This window comes from Rosa chinensis, chromosome 2 (genome assembly GCF_002994745.2).
Source record: "Rosa chinensis cultivar Old Blush chromosome 2, RchiOBHm-V2, whole genome shotgun sequence".
In the NCBI taxonomy this organism is placed as follows: Eukaryota; Viridiplantae; Streptophyta; class Magnoliopsida; order Rosales; family Rosaceae; genus Rosa; species Rosa chinensis.
In genome coordinates this window covers 2,342,498-2,362,291 of record NC_037089.1, presented here as the reverse complement: position 1 = coordinate 2,362,291, position 19,794 = coordinate 2,342,498, and the positions used below count along the sequence as shown (strand labels likewise).

At 38.3% G+C, this 19,794-nt stretch overlaps 2 protein-coding genes across 2 annotated transcripts; one reads left to right on the top strand and one right to left on the bottom strand.

Moving 5' to 3' along the window:
- Window positions 1-463: 463 nt before the first annotated feature.
- Window positions 464-4,082, top strand: LOC112185690 (zinc finger BED domain-containing protein DAYSLEEPER). The gene is made up of 2 exons (XM_024323967.2): window positions 464-695; window positions 1,701-4,082. Exons 1-2 carry the CDS (start codon window positions 693-695, stop codon window positions 3,912-3,914), a joined length of 2,217 nt encoding a protein of 738 aa, XP_024179735.1. The 5' UTR covers window positions 464-692; the 3' UTR covers window positions 3,915-4,082.
- Window positions 4,083-5,517: 1,435 nt separating this feature from the next.
- Window positions 5,518-7,228, bottom strand: LOC112185366 (inactive protein RESTRICTED TEV MOVEMENT 1-like). Its single transcript, XM_024323605.2, has 4 exons — window positions 7,065-7,228; window positions 6,710-6,973; window positions 6,318-6,611; window positions 5,518-6,162 (listed from the first exon to the last, which is right to left on the bottom strand). Exons 1-4 carry the CDS (start codon window positions 7,065-7,067, stop codon window positions 5,950-5,952), a joined length of 774 nt encoding a protein of 257 aa, XP_024179373.1. The 5' UTR covers window positions 7,068-7,228; the 3' UTR covers window positions 5,518-5,949.
- Window positions 7,229-19,794: the final 12,566 nt, after the last annotated feature.

Below are 19,794 nucleotides of genomic sequence, written 5' to 3'. Positions count from 1 at the left end.
TACTTTTCATAGGAGTTATCTTAATTTCATAAACCAAACCACAATGACCATCCATTGTAAAACAAAAAATTCTCAATGCATTTGAAGTCAGCTCTAAAATTGTCGATGAACATGAATGAAGACTACCCGAAAGTAAAACAAATGTCACGTAAATAATAGAAGACTTGAGCGACAATTATTACTTGCTTACTTGAAATCAAAAAGAGAATGTAACAAAGACAAGCTCCTCAAGAAATTGAGATAAAACTATGACTTTCTTATGTTCTTATTACGTTTTTGTCTCACAAATATACAATTAATTTTTTATATATTAGCAAGTAAGGATATATACCTTTTTTTTCCCTGATGTATTTAAGATAATCCTCATCCCGCTAGAACCCTATTTATTAATTATCATTAATGGAATCACTAAATTTTATTATATTCGTCAATACTATCCTTATTATTCCTTGGGCTACACGGAGTCACAAACCAAAATCTAGTCGAACCCATAAAAAGGGCAGTTTGGGCTCGTTGCGCCTCACGGTCCACACAACCTTTACCCAGCCCAAATCTCTCTCTTCCTCTCTCTCTCTCTCTCTCTCTCTCCCCCCGCAAAACCCTAGCTTTCGCTCGCCGTCGCCGGAATCTGGAAGCTTCAAGCCGCCGCGTCACCAATCTCGCTCTCGCCGCAACCTCCCTCCAAATCCTCCATGGTAAAATTCCGAAACCCTAGCTCCAATTCTTTGATCCTCGCTTTCAATTTCGTCTCTGTGGTTTGCGATAGTCGCTAGGGTTTGCGAGAGTTCAAATACCTTTTGCGATTGTCGTAAAGCTCTTTGCCTTCGTTCGCGTCCGGCTGCGGACGACGACGATTGGACCCCGTTTAGGGTTTTGTGTGTGAGAATTTGGGGGTTTTAGGGTTTTTGAGAATCGGGAGTTTATGGTTTTTGCTTGGCTTTGTTTTTATATGGAGGCGAACTGGGTTTTCTTTTGTTTTCTGAATTGGTTTTTTAGCCCATTGTTTAGTTCAAAGCTTCAAACTTTAAAGCTATAGACTCTGTCTTCTTCATATTCTGGTCTTTTAGCCCTTTTTAGAGTTTTCTATGTTTTTGGGCCCATTCTGGTTGGTCTCTTAAAAAAAAAAAAATTACACAAAGGAAAGGGGACACTATGGGCTTGGCCTTCGGGACTAAACAAGATGATGAAACTGCAAGCAGAGACTTGATAGCTTTACACAAAAGTGATGTATCTGGTTTCTGATTCAGAATATATATGCATGTTTGTTTAGAATACATTACGCATTTGAGTTCTGGTCTCTAATCTCTACTATGCACAGCAACTGTTTGTTACTGGGTCTTGGCTAAAGTATAACACACACATCTATATGCTTTGACATATTGCATTTGCATGTGCAAAATTAAGTTGAAACAATCATGGCTGTGTTTTATTTCACAGTACTATTTGTCTGCTACATTCTTCTGATAGTCTGATGTTCTTGAGTTGGTTAATTACTTAATTTCGCTTATTCCTTTCGAGTTTGGATTCTTTTCTCGCTATATATGTTCATTCATTCTGTTTTTTTTTCTTTCCCCTTTTAGTTCTGTGTTTCAATTATGATGAGACGCTTTTCTCACTATATACTTCTTATGCTTTTTTTTGTTTATTTTCATTCTGTTTTGGGTTCATGCTAATGTTTATTCCTATTTGCCAAAATGCAGGATTTTATACCTGAAGACAACATGATCACGCCGGATGCAAACAATATTGAGCTCACTGCCTATGGAAACAATCATGAGGGGTCAAATCCAGAAACAGAGCAGCCTAATAATGGCTTTTGGGATCATATCACCCTGGAAACTGAAGAGCCAATGATGGTTCCTATTCAGCACAACCCTGATGAAGAACAGAAGATGGCAATATCTGGTCATGAAGAAAAGATCCTTATCCAAACCCAGACTCACTATGATGATCCCAAGACACCTTTCCCGGAATATGAAAACAATGAGGCAATCTCCTATCCAAACAATGAGGCAGTCTCGTATCCAAACAGTGGGGCAGACTCCTATCCAAACAATGAGGAGACAAATCATGAAACACAGCCTAGCAAGCGGAGGAAAAGGAAGTCCATGGTTTGGGAGCATTTCACCATAGAAACTGTGAGTGCTGGATGTAGGAGGGCATACTGCAACCAATGCAAGCGAAGCTATGCATATAGTAAAGGCTCAAAAGTCTCAGGCACGAGTCACCTCAGGCGCCACGTTGAGAAGGGGTCCTGCGCTGCACTTCTCCGTAGCCAGGACAACAACCAATCTGACCCGTCATCCTCAAAGGGTGCTTCTAATTCACAAAAACGTCGTCACAAACGAGCTTCTAGCACACCACAATTTGTGTTTGATCAAGACCACTGCCGCAATGACATTGCGAGAATGATCATCATGCATGACTACCCACTGCAGATGGTTGAACATCCTGGTTTTGTGTCTTTTGTACAGAATCTTCAGCCTGAGTTCAACTTCAACATGATGACCTTTGATACCGTCCAAGGAGATTGCATTGCAACTTATCAGATGGAAAAGCAAAGCCTTAGAAAGTTTATTCAGGGCATAGCTGCACGTGTCTGCCTTTCTTTGGACGTGTGGACTTCCTCTCAAGGGGTGGGGTATATGCTTGTTACCGGGCACTTCATTGATGCTGACTGGAAGCTGCAAAGGCGGCTGCTCAATGTTGTGATGGAACCATATCCTGACTCGGATACTGCAGTTACTCATGCTGTTAAGGTTTGCCTTCATAATTGGAGTCTGGAGAGTAAATTATTTTCCATCACTTATCATGATCAGCTACTAATCATGAGTGAAGCTGCTTTCGAAAATTTAAAGCTTCATCTTCCCTTCAATGGTCAACTTTTAGCTGGCAATTGCCTCGCGCACACTCTGAGCAGCATTGCAAAAGAAGTACTGGAGAATGCCCATGATATAGTTAAGAAAATCCGGGACAGCATCAAGTACGTGACGACTTCAGAGCCCCATGATGAAAAGTTTCTTGTGCTTAAGAAACAGCTTCAAGTCCCAAGTGAAAGGAACATATTTCTTGATGACCAAACTCAGTGGAATACCACATATCAAATGTTGGTGGCCGCTTCTGAGTTGAAGCAAGTTTTTTCTTGCTTTGATACGTATGATGCCGAATTCAACAAACAAGCCCCCTCAATGGAAGATTGGAAGCAAGTTGAGACTCTCTGTGCACATTTGAAGCCAATTTATGATACAGCATACATCCTAGCTACTACAACTAACCCAACTGCAAATATCTTCTTCCATGAAGTGTCGAGGATTCAGGGAGATCTGTCTGGTGGTATCACCAATGAGGATCCCTTTATTAGTAACCTTGCTCGAACAATGCTAGAAAAAATTAATAGGTACTGGAAGAATTGTAGCCTAACTTTAGCTACAGCAGTGGTCATGGATCCGAGGTACAAGATGAGGTATATTGAGTTCAGTTTCACCAGAATTTATAGTGAAGAAGAAGCTCCAACATGTATCAAGATGGTTGATGATCGAATCCACGAGCTCTTTCAGGAATACTTTACAATGCCTTCGCCTCTGGCACCAAACTATGCAGAAGAATTTGATGCGTACATCATGAAGAATTTGAAGACAGAGCTGGATCAGTATTTGGCGGAGCCTCTGTTGCCTCGAGTCCACGAGTTTGATGTGCTAGGCTGGTGGAAATTCAACCAGATGGTGTACCCAACTCTTTCAAAGATGGCTCGTGACATTTTATCAATTCCGGTATCAACAGTTCCTTGTGACTCAGTTTTTGATACCAATGCAAAAGAGATGGATCAGTACAGGAGTTCCTTGCAAGCAGAAACCGTGGAAGCTCTTATATGTACCAAGGATTGGATGCAGTATGGATCACCCTTAGGTTTCTAAGTAGTTTTATTCATAGACATGATACATTTAGTAAAATTCTTTGAAATTTTTAATTTTTTTGAGGGATAGTTTACTAGCTTTGGATTATATGCAGTTTCTGAAATGTGCATATTGTTTGATGGCTGAAATATAGAATTGTGATTCGATTCCAATGCTTTCATCGTCCCATGATCAGTTTATATATGTGACATTTGATTAGGCCATGCTTTGTTCCTCACACTCTGTTAATGTGAGAAAGTGCATTATGCTTTGTTTCACAAGAGATAGTAGTGTGAAATCTCTAAACCAATCAACCATGAATGCTTACCTATCTGCTAATATTCTCATGGAAGATTTATATCGCAGGACAAGGTGATCAAGCTATCTGCCATCACCTCAATTCTATGCTTTTAATGATCTCCCATTCTTACAAATAATGGAGTGAAGTATATAATGTCCAATATGAATTTGGCTTAGACTTGCCAGCTGATTCAGAGTTCCCTTTCAGCTTTGACTTGATACCTTCTTGATTGAAGATATATACTGTATGCAGTAAACTGATAGTAAATGCATGCATGTATTGGTTAAGTACTAGCAAAGATTATTAGAAAAAGAGACGACTGTAAGTATCATAGATCGCTGAAATGTATTATATCATGTGTTCTAGCTGGCCTCAAATTGGTGTTGTGATTTGTATTTCTTCATTGCCAACACGTTAGTGAACTTAAAACATTCTTTGGACTCATTGAAAACTTTGCAAGAATATTGGATCTCAAAATCCAGTTCTTCATGTACATTGTACAACACATATTTAATATGTTAAGTAAAAATACAGGTACTTTCAAGTCTTTACTGTGTTTTAAATAGAGCATCGACAATGTCTATAGACATACCAATATCAGCAAGAAAACTTATAGCACCAAAATAGACTAAAGAAGAAAAATGAAAAAAACAGCAACTGACAAGGTCTCACACTCTCACCATCTAGATCCCATAACCACAAATGTAGATCTAATGCTCATTCCACATGTTTAGCTCGTTTTACATAAGCGATCAGTTCAGTCTCAGCTTCACGCTTGCCCCCTGAGATTGGAGAAAATGCCCGTCTTATATCCGTTAGTGCATAAATGATCATGGGTGGCTTCCACTCTCCCCTTCTCCTCATTCTCATGTACATGTGCATTGAAAACGCTTATGAAAAATAGAAGTGGAGGATCTGATTTGTAAAAAAGGATGCCGATTTCACTCGCCTTTATTTTTTTTGTTAATGAGTCCATTTCCAGAATGAGCTCCCCAAATTCACAATTGTAACTACGATAAGTGCGTTGAATTTGATTTGCCAATTTTCTTTTGATTCCATGAAATTGTACTTGATATCATCTGTTTCCAGTTTCCGATACCCATCAATTGGTTTGTTCATGTAGTCTATATTCCCAAGACAGTCAGATCTACACCTTCGTTTTTGTGGGAAGAAACAGAGCTCTTTTTGTCTGCCTCCAGCTCCTCAACTTCTAATTAATTATGAGAGTGATTATGATTTTTCCCAGTATCCCAATGAATAGTTTGTCAGAAGTTGATTTGGTTAACGAGAACTTAGTTTGGAAATCTAGAATTATGTGTGACAGAGAATCCTTACTACACAGGGAAGATGGAAATCCCAGACCAATAGCAGAAATTGAAAGAGATAAAGGGTAGCTAGCGTTCTGTTTCAAGCAATAAAATTGAGAAGGGAGTGCATGATCAGAGAATAAAAAAGAAGGGTGTATCCCACTCCCCTTTTATAATTACCGTCATGCAAAAACTAGTTTTTAGCTCTATTATAAATTTTAATTGCTATTAATCATCTTCAACCTCCACAACAGTAGTCACAGTAATGACACCCACTGAGGGACTTGAGGCTCGACTATTAAGTCATTACATATATACTACAAATATATAAATCTCTCACACACACACATATATGCACGAAGGGAGGGTCTCTCTAGCTAGAAGACATAACTGAGATCTTTATATAACCCCTTACCTTATTTGATCCACGACTCTTGATTGATTCAGATTATTTGTGCGCTATGTCTGCCTTTTCGATATAATAGTTCGTATATTTATACCTGTCGCCCAAATAGAAAGCTCCGTTGTGGTCTCCCTCATTTCTGCTAACTCGAATATTTGAAACTGCGTAATGTTTCTGGTTTTGAGGTCTGTCATCTTTATTGAGCTTGGTTTGAGAAGGATATCCAGGTCGACATGGAGGCTCTGATGGATAAAGCATCTGTACGTTCACCGTATATATGAAATGCTATAATTAGTACATATTAGAACATATGATTCTTGTCCAAAAAAGGGAAAGAAAAAAACAGAGAATGAATTAAGAACATTTTGATTCAGACCAACAAAACAAAAATAATTAAAACATTTTGATATTACCAGTGCTGTTGAAGATGTATATTCACTTTGTTGATCAATAGGCTTTAGGTATGCTCCTATGTCAAAACTGCCACTCCACCACCAGTGTGATCTGCCATGAAAACCAACAATCTTACTTCCAGGCACATGAATTGAGAAATAGCTTCTCCGATTGCGATTTGGAGTCGATCCAAAGGGTCCGTAAGTTTTTCTGTTAGTATTAAAAGTAAGTGAGGATAGCCAGGACCCCGACAAGTTTGCTTCATAATTTCCATAAACTGAAGTCAAAAATTCGTCTGGATAGTTGAAACTAATCTGCGTGGATAAGTAATTAGATTAGAGCCCCAGTCAATTAAACGAGTGTTTAAGAATCGGTAAACTAACGAATATACAAGTGTGGATAAAGTATATACGCATTCTCTTCTGATGTCGGTTCCGAGCAGCCCTGTCATTACGACATCCAAAATGATACTTTTACCATGCCTGTCTCCCCAAACTGTGATTCCGTCGTCTTCATATTCAAACCGGACGTTGAGAATAAGTCCCCTTTCACCTTTCAAATAGACCATCTCCAAACCTTTCACTGCTGAGTGTACTCCATCATCAAAGGGTATTACTCGCTTATTTTCTCCAAACGGCCCGACTGAAACAACGGTTTTCTTGGATTCCTCAAGACTCTGTCGTAGTTAACATGCATATTCCACTCTGATTAATAATTTACCAAATTGATAAATAGCATATACAAAATCATGAATCAAAATGAGTTACCATTAACTGTACGTTGGAGTTAAATTAATAGCGACCAACGGAGAACAGAGGGCAACTAAGATCGAGCTGCTGTACGTACATGAAATTCATGAATGAACTTGAATATAGATGGTATATTATCAGAGGAAGGGGAATTGATCGAAGCTAAGATACTGATGAATATATATGCATGAGCTAGCAGAAACCGTAGTGCGCGTGGAATTGAAGCTAAATAATATATTTGGAGCAAATGGAACCAGTTCCAAGGGATCCAGACCAAAAGAGAAGAAGAAAAGAATCAAATTATATTTTATATATATATGGGTCGTCTTGGGTACCTTGGTATTTGTCATACCTTTTTTTTTTTTTTTTTTTACTTTTAGTAAATTAATATAGTGGAAACCTACTGAACTGGTCAACAGGTTACCCAATTAAATATAAATATGTGTCATTTTTAAAAATAAAATTTACCATATTAACAACACACTCTTTCTTGATATGTAACATTGTTAAAAATCATGTAACAAGTATTGTCAAAATAATAAATCACACATAGTTGAACTACAATTACGACTTATGACAATAGTTGTTGTGGTTATTGTAATTGAGTGGTCAAAGATGTAAATATCATATTTGGACAACTTTTATCAAATTTAGAACATTGATTATCAAGTGGAGAAACTCCTTACAATACTGAGTTGTTACATATCTTTTTGTCTAATTTTAATTTTACCATATTCACAACACAAATGTTGTCGGAATTGTAAAATGGTCGGTAATCTTGTAAATGGTATAGTTTTTGAAGTAATTACTACAATCAGAACAAAAGTTACTGCTTTTACACCAATAGTTGCAAGTTATGGTAAAATATGTAGTCATTGAGTAATTATTCCATTAATGATAAAAATATAAAAATTCACTACTTTGACAACAAATTTATTGTTGCACTTGTTAAATTGTCCATAAATTAGTACATTAGTTTAGGTTGAGTAATTACTATAAATAGGACAAAAGTTACCGCTTTTACATCAATTGTTGTGATTGTGGTAAAATGTGTAGTCATTGTAGTAATCATTTCATTAATGATAAAAACATAAAGATTTACCACTCTGACAACAAATTTGTTGTTATACTTATTAAATTGTCTATAAATTAGTACATTAGTTTAGGTGAAGTCATTACTACAAATAGAACAAAAGTTACCGCTTTTACATCAAGTGTTGTGGGTTGTGATAAAATGTGTAGTCATTGTAATAATAATTTCACTAATGATAAAAACATAAAGATTCATACATGTTCTATTTTATATAATATTTACCACTTTGAGGACTCATGTAACCACTTTGAGGACTCATGTAACCACTTTGAGGACATATGTGGTGATTAGAAAAAAAAAATCCGCATTAAAGTAAATAAGGTCTTCGTTAGAGAAAAGTAGGTTCTCATTTGGGTAATTAAGTCATAAAAGTGGTAATTGTAATATGTTCTCATTAGAGTAAAGTAGATTCTCATTTGAGTAAATAAGTCCTAAAGTAGGTTCTCATTTGACTACATTTAAAATAAATATTATTTATTTTTACACTAATTATTGTCTTTGTCGTAAAATTCATGTAAAAAGAATTATATTTAGTTAAGGAAACTACTAATGATATAATTAATTGGTAATAAAGATTACTTAACTAATACTAATTTTGCGAACTTAGGTTAGAAGGTTTTTGTTTTTAATAAGGAAAAAACGTAATTTTCAATTGTGTAATTGTCCATTAATAACAAGCATTAATTCACTAATAATAAAATTAATTAGTAATATAGACTACTTAACTAAAAGTAATTCGGTGAACCTAAGATAGAAGGTTCTTTTAATTTTTTTTTAAAAGGAAAAATCATAATTGTCAATTGTCAATTGATAATCAAACATTAATTGACTTTATAGTTTTCACCATCTTTATTGTTTTCAATTCAATTAGTAGTTTGTGTTACCAAAAAAATTAGAAAGGCTAAGGGCTAAACAAGTTACCAAGTTGTTAAATATTTTGAACCATTGGATATATTATTAATCCAATGGTCCAAAATATTTAACAAAATGAGAGTATGGCAAACACCAAGGTATCTAAGAATTCTCCTATATATATATATATATATATATATATATTATCCATATCCCCTTATTGTTATTCTCCATCCAAAATAGTGCATGTTTCTTTACCTTCAGACTTTAGAAGCTAAAATCATCTTTCAACTTCATCATCATCTTGAACTTTTGAACTTTACTACTTAATTATAGAATGGCTCAAGTCACCATGAGTCTATCATTCACACATATTAAGCAAACGAGGAAGAAAAAATCTCAGAGTGTACTAACAGATCCACATAGATCAAAGTTTAAGCAAGATAGAATAGTGTTTGTTACATATATATTGAAGAATTGCATAGAACAACAAAAATTAGTTATAGCACCTCTAGATGAGCAGCTATTTCTACCTGATAAAATACCAGTACAATTATGCCATGTGGCAACACTACTTAACAGAAAATAACAGCCGGAGATGAGGCCAGTTAATGACTATTGCTGACTTTCAGTACTGCTTCGCTATGAAGGATCATGAATAATCATCTACTTAATTGGTGGAGAGCCTAAAGACGTTTTGAATTTGCCTGATCAACTTTTACTGCCTCATGTATGCACTTGACAAATTAATAGAAAATAATGATCACTTATTAAGTTTAAGAAATACACAACATAGGGAATGAGGGTATCCTGAAAACCAACACTAATTAATTATAGTAATTACATTCCACACCAAGGATCCTTGTAACATTATTCTCAGCAGAACCACGTACTACTTTGCAATTCTTCCTCCACGAAATTAAGGTGATCGATACTTCGGCTTGCAGAGGCAGCGGCGAAGCTAGCTAAGTTGGGGTTGTGCTCCCAGGATTGGGCCAATAGGCCTCCAACCGCTTTGCTCTCTTATCTTGAGAAACGATGGCCTACCTGGTCCTCCGCCCTCAAGTTGTTGATCGACCCAGGCCTCTGAGGCGCTGTTGTTTCTTTTCTCTTCTTAGTTGCTTTAGTTGGTTGTTGCAATTTCTTTCTTGTTGTTTTCTCAGTTAGTCGCTCCTCAGTGTACTAGTCTTGCCTTTTGGCGTAATGAAGTTATTTCCAGACCAAAAAAAAAAAAAAGGTGATACTTCGGCTCTTTTTTCAGGTTAGAAAACTCCGAAGTGTTTGTGTTTCCTCCATCTGTGGCTTCTCATCAAGCATGGCAAACAAGTAGGTCTCCATGGCTCATTTGCTCTAGCTACCAGGCCTCTTCTGTTGTCCCCTCACATGCAGAATCAAATTCGAGTAATAAGTCTGAGCATTGTCATCCAACATCGCGTCAAACAGGTTTAGGTATATCCTAAGTGTGGAAGTTTACCAAACTTAACTTTATTAAATCATAGATTATCGACGATTCGACATGATGTGATCGATGAACTCGAGCGACTAGGATATAAGTGGATAACCATATAGACATTAATCGACACGATATGTGTTGAATACTTTTTAACAATTTTCATATCAATATAACGCTGTTTATATAACTATTTTGTCAAAAAAGCACCGATGAAATTCCAGGAACTCATTTTAAGATTATGTAGGCCGTACGTTGCATGAGAGGTTGGCCCAACATTAGTAAATGGGTTATAATAAAAAAATAAATTAAAAATTATTCGAGCCCAGATATGGTAATGAATCAACTCAAGATGGCACGGTGGCACTCGAGAGAGGATCTGCTGTCCCCGTTCTCGGATTCAAATTTTGCGGATCTACTGTCCCCGTTTTCGGATTCAAATTTTGCTCACCACCAATACTTTGGTGGTGATACCACCACAGTGGCACCACTCAATATAAATCTGTCATATGTTATAAAACATAATTATAGTTAATCATAATGTTTTATTAAACAAATAAATTTTAAGTATTAAATTAATTCTACATGACATGACATGACAAGTTTAAATTGGGTGGTGATATTACCACAAAATAAAAATGGTGAGCAAATTTGAATCCCCCATTTTCCATGTGCCAATTCTGTCACAAAACCTTAGAATTTGACATCTGTCCACTCAAGTAACCGATGACTAACTCTCTTAAGCTGTTTATTTTCCATCACCTGTTATGCATATCATGAGTCAAAAGCACCTTCAAAGTTTAAATCTTCAAAGTTCAAAGTTCAATGGTCAACTATTGGCTGGCAATTGCCTCGCGCACATTCTGAGCAGCATTGCAAAAGAAGTACTACTGGAGAATGCCCATGATATAGTTAAGAAAATCCGGGACAGCATCAAGTACGTGACGACTTCAGTACCCCATGGGGAAAAGATTCTTGTGCTTAAGAAACAGCTTCAAGTCCCAAGTGAAAGGAACATATTTCTTGATGACCAAACTCAGTGGAATACCACATATCAAATGTTAGTGGCCGCTTCTGAGTTGAAGCAAGTTTTTTCTTGCCTGGATACTTATGATTCCGAATTCAACAAACAAGCCCCCTCAATGGAAGATTGGAAGCAAGTTGAGACTCTCTGTGCACATTTGAAGCCAATTTATGATACAACATTCATCCTAGCTACTACAACTAATCCAACTGCAAATATCCTCTTCCATGAAGTGTCGAGGATTCAGGGAGATCTGTCTGGTGGTATCACCAATGAGGATCCCTTTGTTAGTAACCTTGCTCGAACAATGCTAGAAAAAATTAATAGGTACTGGAAGAACTGTAGCCTGACTTTAGCTACAGCAGTGGTCATGGATCCGAGGTACAAGATGAGGTATATTGAGTTCAGTTTCACCAGAATTTATAGCGAAGAAGAAGCTCCAACATGTATCAAGATGGTTGATAATCGAATCCACGAGCTCTATCGATCAGGAATACTTTACAATGCCTTCGCCTCTGGCACCAAACTATGCAAAAGAATTTGATGCCTACATCATGAAGAATTTGAAGACAGGGCTGGATCAGTATTTGGCGGAGCCTCTGATGCCTCGAGTCCACGAGTTTGATGTGCTAGGCTGCTGAAAATTAAACCAGATGATGTACCCAACTCTTTCAAAGATGGCTCGTGACATTTTAGTTATCAATTCCGGTATCTACAGTTCCTTGTGACTCGGTTTTTGATACCAATGCAAAAGAGATGGATCAGTACAGGAGTTCCTTGCAAGCAGAAACCGTGGAAGCTCTGATATGTACCAAGGATTGGATGCAGTATGGATCACCTTTAGGTTTCTAAGTAGTTCTATGCTTAGGCATGATACATCAATATTTAGTAAAATTCTTTGAAATTTTTAATCTTTTTTTTTAGGGATAGTTTACTAGTTTTGGATTCATATGCAGTTTCTGAAATGTGCATATGATTTGGTGGCTGAAAAATAGAATTGTGATGCATTGGATTTATATATGTGCAATTGATAATTACGCCATGCTTTGCTCCTCACGCTTTGTTGATGTGAGAACTGAGAAGAGCGCATCATGCTTTGTTTGATAGGAGATAGTAGTGTGAAAACTCCAACCCAATGAACCATGAATATGCCTACTTTATCTTCTAATATTCTCACGGAAGAAATTTTTTTTTTTTTTTTATCAAATCAGCAACCATTCATTGATGTGAAGAAATGTTACAATTAAGCCATTCCGGCCTTTCCTCTATATAATAGATCGAGACTAGCATTTTCATACAAAATTGACTTAGCTAAACCATGAGCTACCATGTTACATTCTCTGGGTTGAAAAACGACCTTATCGGTACCGCACGCGTGCATGAGAGTCTTGATGTCTTCTACCAAAGTACCCTCCTCAGACCAACAAAGTTCAACAGAATTCACTAGGCAAGCTACTTCTTTACTGTCAACTTCGATATCAAGAGGAATAATACCCACTTCAAGAGCAAAACAAATGGCCGCTTTCAGTGCCAAAAGTTCAGTTGCTAAAGGAGAGAAGTGACCCTTAATTGGGTGAGCAATCGCTCCCATTAATTGGCCAAACTCATTTCGAATAACTGCACCTAACCCTCTTCTTTGACTGTTGTTTTCCAAAGCTCCATCAGAGTTTAATTTGTACCTTCCAACTGCACGGGTTGACCAGGTACAACTTTTGTTCACTTTTGGTTCAATGTGCTTATAGTTTGCAGCAGAGAACTCCTCAATAATGTGATGAGCTTGTTGAATGATAAGGCAAGGATTTTTGCACGTTAACTTTCCATGGCAACTTGAATTTCGTTCATTCCAGAGCTGCCAGCAAATTACAACAAAAACTTCACCTTGTTCAAGTGGGTTGGTATGAATGATATGCTCTAACCAATGGAGAAAAGAGTTGTGATGCTTCCCAGACTTCTTCCAAAGAGAAAGCTTCCAAACTTTCTTGCTAAAAGAACATTCTGAAAGTGCATGAAGGGCAGATTCCTCCATTGCTCCACACCTAATGCATTAGGCAGTGCCACTAATCTTTCTCATTTGAAGATTTAAGGAGCATGGGAGAATATCAATTATAGCACGCCACAAGAACAACTTCATTTTGTTTGGGAGGTTTAAATCCCAAACTGTGTTCCAGAATTTCTTTTTCTCATTTGCTCTTGAACAATCACCCCTTGACTCTTCTCTCATTTTAATATCCAATGCTGCCCTGTAGCCTGATCTAATTGAATATTTTTCATTTTTTTGTAAAAAAACTATCTGAGACTATCCTCGTTTCTTCTGTCTCCAAGAGGAATACTAATAATGATATTAGCTTCATCATGGCTAAAATAGGAGTAAATTAAAGGTAAATTCCATCCACCATCAGGGAGCATAAGATCACTCACAAGTGCTCCATCTTGAAGAACTTTAGGACTCCAAATTTTGAAGAGGGAAGGTTTGGGAACCATCTGTCATCGTAGATGCGAGTCAACTTGCCATTACCAATTCTGTTGATGCATCCATTCACCACAAGATCAAGACCCCAAAGAATAGATTGCCAAACATACGATGGATAATTACCAATAGTTTCCTGCAAAAAGAATGGTTAGGAAAATAACGAGCCTTTAACACTTTTCCTACAAGTGAATTAGAGAACTCAATTAATCTCCAGGCCTGTTTTCCCACCATTGCTTGGTTAAAACTTTCAAAATTTCGAAAACCAAGCCCTCCCATCTCTTTTGGTTCACATAGCGCATCCCATTTTTTCCAATGCACTCCTTTTCCTCCTTTTTTCCCCCACCCAAAATTGGCAACAACTGAGTTTAACTCATTACACAACCCAACTGGAAATTTGAACACACTCATGACATAGGTAGGAATGGCTTGTAACACCGCTTTCACCAGAACCTCCTTCCCAGCCATTGAAAGTAAGTTGCTGTGCCATTTCTCCACCCGATTTTGAACTCTACTTCTCACACTTCCAAGAATTTTTCTCTTTTCTCTCCCCAAAATTGTAGGAAGGCCAAGATACTTCTCATGGAACTCTACAATTTTCATTCCCATCTCCTCCCCAATTGCTAATTTCTCCTCATCACTTGTGTTAGCACTAAACGAGATAGCAGACTTCCCATAATTAATTTTTTGTCCGGAAGCCGCTTCATACATAGAAAAAACTTCTTTCAAGTGCTTGCATTCCTCCAATGAAGCATCCCCAAAAATGAGATTGTCCTCGGCGAAAAATTAGTGATTAATTGGGGGAGCCTCCTTCTCCACTTTCACCCCATGAACTAGACCACATGCCTCTTCCCTTCTAAGTAAGGCAGACAAACCCTCTGCAAAAATAAGGAAAAGATAAGGGGAGAGGGGGTCTCCTTTTCTTAGGCCTCTAGATGGACAAACGAAACCTCTTGGAACCCCATTACAAATAACTGAATAAGTTACCGTAGAAATACAATCCATCATAAGTGCAATCCACCTCCCATTGAACCCCAATCTCTCCATCACACTAGCCCAAAAACCCCACTCCACTCTATCGTAAGCCTTGGCCATGTCAAGCTTCAAAGTCATTTTTTTTCTTCCATTCTTCCCCCTCCTCTTTATGGCATGAATTGATTCATGGGCAACAATTATATTGTCTGTGATCAATCGCTTAGGGACAAAAGCACTTTGAAACTCAGAGATGATCAAAGGTAGAAACAGTTTAAGTCGGTTGGCAAGGGATTTGGAAATTAATTTGTAGATGACATTACAAAGGCTTATCGGTCTAAACTCCGTTACAGTTTTTGGATGATCTATTTTGGGAATAAGGCCAATAAGAGTATGGTTGAGATTTTTGACACTCCCATCATCATTGAGAACTTTCAAGCAAGTGGACACCACATCCTCCCCTACTATTTCCCAGTACTTTTGGTAAAACAAAAGCAGGCATTCCATCTTCACCAGGGGCTTTCGTGGGATACATTTTCCTAAGGGCTTCTTCAATTTCAACTCTAGTGAAGGGATTGCACAATGCCTCATTCATAAAGTCATCCACAGTAGGTCTTAAAGCCGAAAGCAAAGAATGATCTGTACCAGGATAATCAGATTTGAATAACTCCAAAAAATAAGATTCAAAAACCTTTCCAACAACGTTCTCATCTCTCTGCCAGACCCTATCATTGTCCATTATCCATTCAATAACATTTTTCGTTCCTCTTTGTTTGGCAGCTTCATGAAAAAATCTGGTATTTTTGTCGCCACCTTTCAACCACAAAACTCTACTTCTCTGCTTCCAGAGGGTTTCTTGTTTATCAAGTAGATCATCATACTCCTTTCCGAGCTCATTCAATTTCAAATCCACCTGGTCAGAGTAAGGGAGTACTTGTAATCTTTCCATATGATCTCTCACTTTGTTGATAGTTGCTGGAATACTCCCATTCAACTGTTTGTTCCAATGAGATAAATCAGTTGCACATCTGTAAACTTTTGAGTGAATCCTCCACCACTGTCCCAGACTCTTCTGATTACTGTCTCACAATCTAATTGTTCAAACCAAAATTCTTCGAAGAAAAACCTCCTTTTTTTTCTTTTTCCAGCAAAAAATTCATGATCGCTCACCAAGCTCAATAATGAAGGGCAAATGATCGAAGTTTCCTGAGGCAAGATGAGGAACCAGAACAAGGTTAAAAAGATTAAGGCAAGCCTCATTCATAAAAGCTCGATCAATTCTTTCTTGCACATTCTTTTCTCCCTGCCTCTTGTTTTCCCAAGTAAACTGAGCTCCCACAAACGGAACTTCCCTCAAAACACAGTCATCAATAACTTCTTGAAAATCCAGCATCTGGCTAAGGGATCTAGATCTTCCTCCGCTCTTTTCTTCATCTCTAAGAATCTCATTAAAGTCACCCCCAATCAACCAAGGTTCATTGCTGATATTTCCCAATCTACGAAGTAGCTCCCAAGAGTGTTTTTGATCTCTAAGCTAGCTTCGGATTTCCATAGAAACCAATGAATCGACATCGAATATGGGAGGTAGTACTTACTCTTGCATCAATATGACCTTGCGAATGAGAAAGAATGCTAACACTCCAATCCAACCTCTAAAGCAACGCCAACCCTCCCCCACCTCTAGCTGGATTTTTTCCATCTTTCTGCAGACTTGAGACTGTAAAGCAACCATAGTTTCCCAGACTTTTCAATACACCATCCATTTGATGTACAGTTTTTCTAGTCTCCATAATGAAGATTAGATCAGGCTTCTTCACCCTAAGGAACTCCTTTAGGGCATTGAACGTTCGACGGTTACCAAGCCCCCGAACATTCCAACAGAAAACTAACATTGCTCGTGATGGGTTCGAAGATCGGAACCCATCACGGTGTCAGCAGTATTTGCGTCAATAATTGTAACAGTAGAGTCCAACAGAGTTTCATGAATAGAACAGTCAACAAAGCATAGGGTATTACCAGGTGGATGAGGGCTTGAAACCCCGCAGAGAGATTTGTTTAGGCCCATACAAGACCCAAATCTAGGCCCAAATTTCACATTCTCTGACTCTCTGGCGCATGCTTTCCACTTTTTGGACACATTGGTCCCAGAGGGTTGGAAACCTTCTTCTTTCTTCCACTTCGAAGCCCCATCCCCCAGGTCTGACATTTCACTCTCACCAACACAAGTCTCATGTGCCCCAGAACACTCAATAGTCCCCCCAGCCACCATCACACCCTCAATTCTAACGCCCACTTCAAAATTAGGACAATTAGTTGACTTTTGCAACGTACTACCAACACTGCAGGTGCCAATGCCAGGTTCTAAGGTTGGTGAGGTTCTGTAGATGCCAGTCTTGGGAAGTGATGATTTTTCTCCCTCCCCACACGAAAGCTTACTTTTTTCAAACCTCCGATGCTTGGTTGCTGAAGTGACAGCTGCATCCCATAGAGATATGCGTGAGGGGTTGGCATTGTCAGATTCCCCACGAGAATCAAAGACCATAGGGCTTCCCGTCTCAGAATCTTCCCTGGTTCTCACTATTCCGGCAATAGTATTGACAAAGTCCCGCACCTTCAAGGACCATGCCGATTTCACGGGCTCAAAGAACTTTGATTGTTTTTGACTTCTGAAGATTGTGCCGTGCCTTCATGCTCTGTCCTCAAGAAATCTCCGAACTGGTGTTGGGTACGAATCTCCACATTCTTATCTCTCTTACAACAATCACAATCCACATGGTTCAAATGACTGCAGATATAACAAAAATTTGGAAGCCTCTCATACCCCAACCTGTAAAACTTGGACTGCCTATTAATCCGCATCCTTTTCAGAGGTTTGGAGATGTCCAACCCAACCCTAACTCTCAAGTATTCTGCCAAACAAATTCTGTCCTCCCCAAGATCAGTGCAGACGTACTTACCAAGGCAGTTACCTACTAACTTTCCGATCTCCTCCGTCATAACATCGAGCTCCAAACCATATACCTGAACCTAGAAATTTTCCGAAGTGAGTGGAAAAATTGAAGGAGGAACACCTTTGTTTGCATCAGCCAAGATTAGTAAAAAATTGTCGATATGCCAGGGGCAGCCCCGCAGAATCATGGATTTGGCATCTTCAGAGGACACCTCGAAAATCAATCTTCCATCCCCAAGTCCGCAAACTTTCAGATGTCTTTCACTCCAAAGCAATCTGAATGTCTGCAGTAAGTCATTCCTGCATATTGGTTTTTTGGTCAAGGCTTGGCCAACAAGAAGGTGTCTGGTTTGCTTCACTTGGTTTGAGGGCTCATAGATAATCTCCACTTTCTCCTCATTAGTGAGTGCAAAGCAGTTGGCAAACTTTCCCATGAGATCTTCCATCTAGCAAAATGCGTCAAACAATAATTTTACCACTACAAATAAAACACCGGTAACAGATGGCATACAAAAAATTCCAGAGAGTCTGAGAGAAAATAGAAAGGGTAACTGAAATAGAAACTGGGTAAGTGAAGGAGATGGAGGGTTAAGGTTTAGTGGTGTGTTGAAGGTTTAGGGGTGATCTGGATTAGATGTGTACGTGTTGGGTTCAAGGATGGTAACAAAGAAAAAGGTAGCGGTGGTTTAAGGACAGGGTAGAAAAAACAAGGTGGGAAAAGGCAGAGCCTCTCTCACTAAGTATATTGTTGAGTTTTGTGTTTTGTGAAAGTAGAGTTGTTGGTAATTGGGAGCAGGGTGGCTCCAGGAGTATAAGGTTTGTTTGCTTGAAGTGTTTTTGTGTGTTTTACAGGTTTTTGGGTAGTCTATTTTAGAGGTGACTGCTGAATTTTTGGTAGAGTTATTCCTAAAGTGGGTCCCACAGGGCCACCTCAGGGTGAATTTCGGGGGGGGGGGGGGGGGGGGGGGGGGGGTCCTGTCAGTACGTGTTGGGTTTAAGGATGGTAACGAAGAAAAAGGTAGCGGTGATTTAAGGACATGGTAGAAAAAAACAAGGTGGGAAAAGGCAGAGCCTCTCTCACTAAGAGAGCACTTCTCACGGAAGAAACTTGGATGAAGACTTGCTGCTTCTACGCTGAGAAACGGCCTTGCGGGACCCCATTGTTTCAGAAAAGAATCACAAGAAATATATTTTTGAACACATAATTTTGTCACAATTTATTAGATCAATCATACTAACACGTTATTAATTATAATTAACCGGACACAATAATTTTTAAACGCCAAACGTGTTTTTGATCATTAGGCTTACAACTCTAACATCTTCAATTTATAAAAATAAAATAAATTAAATTAAATCGAAAATAATTCCTACAATACTTTTCACGTGCTGATATTTGAGTAGAACAATAAACATGAAGGTCAATTAGCCATGTTCAATTGTTCATCCCCCTTTTAGTTAGTACAATGTCCCACTATAGTTTAGCAATTTTTAATTCCCATTATACCCTCTACAAAGACACACAATGACAAACTTGCTCAAAACATTAGCCTCACCAGTCTATTCAGAGTTAAATTAAAATTTCTAAATTTTGGGACACATCATTGGGCTCATGACTCTCCAACCAAACAAAAGGAAGCGAGAGAGAGAGAATTAAGCAAAAACCCCCATGTGGGCCCCCTACTCGATAAATAGTCCACGATATTCGGTGGGCTACACACGTTTCGCACGTACCGCAATAAAAAAGCGGAGCCGCTACTTGGGGGAAGGGGAGGGGGTGGGCTGCTGGCTTGTGGTCCGCTTCGGTGTAAAATTACATCGTCAAAAAACAAAAATTAAAAATTAAAATAATTATTGGACCTTCTGAAAGTCCAAATGCCCAAAAAAAAATAAAACATTAAGCAGGAATTGAATTCATAGTCCTCTATTTCCAATCTGAC

Excerpts from the sequence above, each read along its gene's own strand:
- LOC112185366 (XM_024323605.2), bottom strand. Across the intron at positions 6,612-6,709 it reads CCGACATCAGAAGAGAATGC|ATTAGTTTCAACTATCCAGA; the intron begins GTATATACTTTA and ends TTATCCACGCAG. Across the intron at positions 6,163-6,317 it reads ATACATCTTCAACAGCACTG|ATGCTTTATCCATCAGAGCC; the intron begins GTAATATCAAAA and ends GTGAACGTACAG.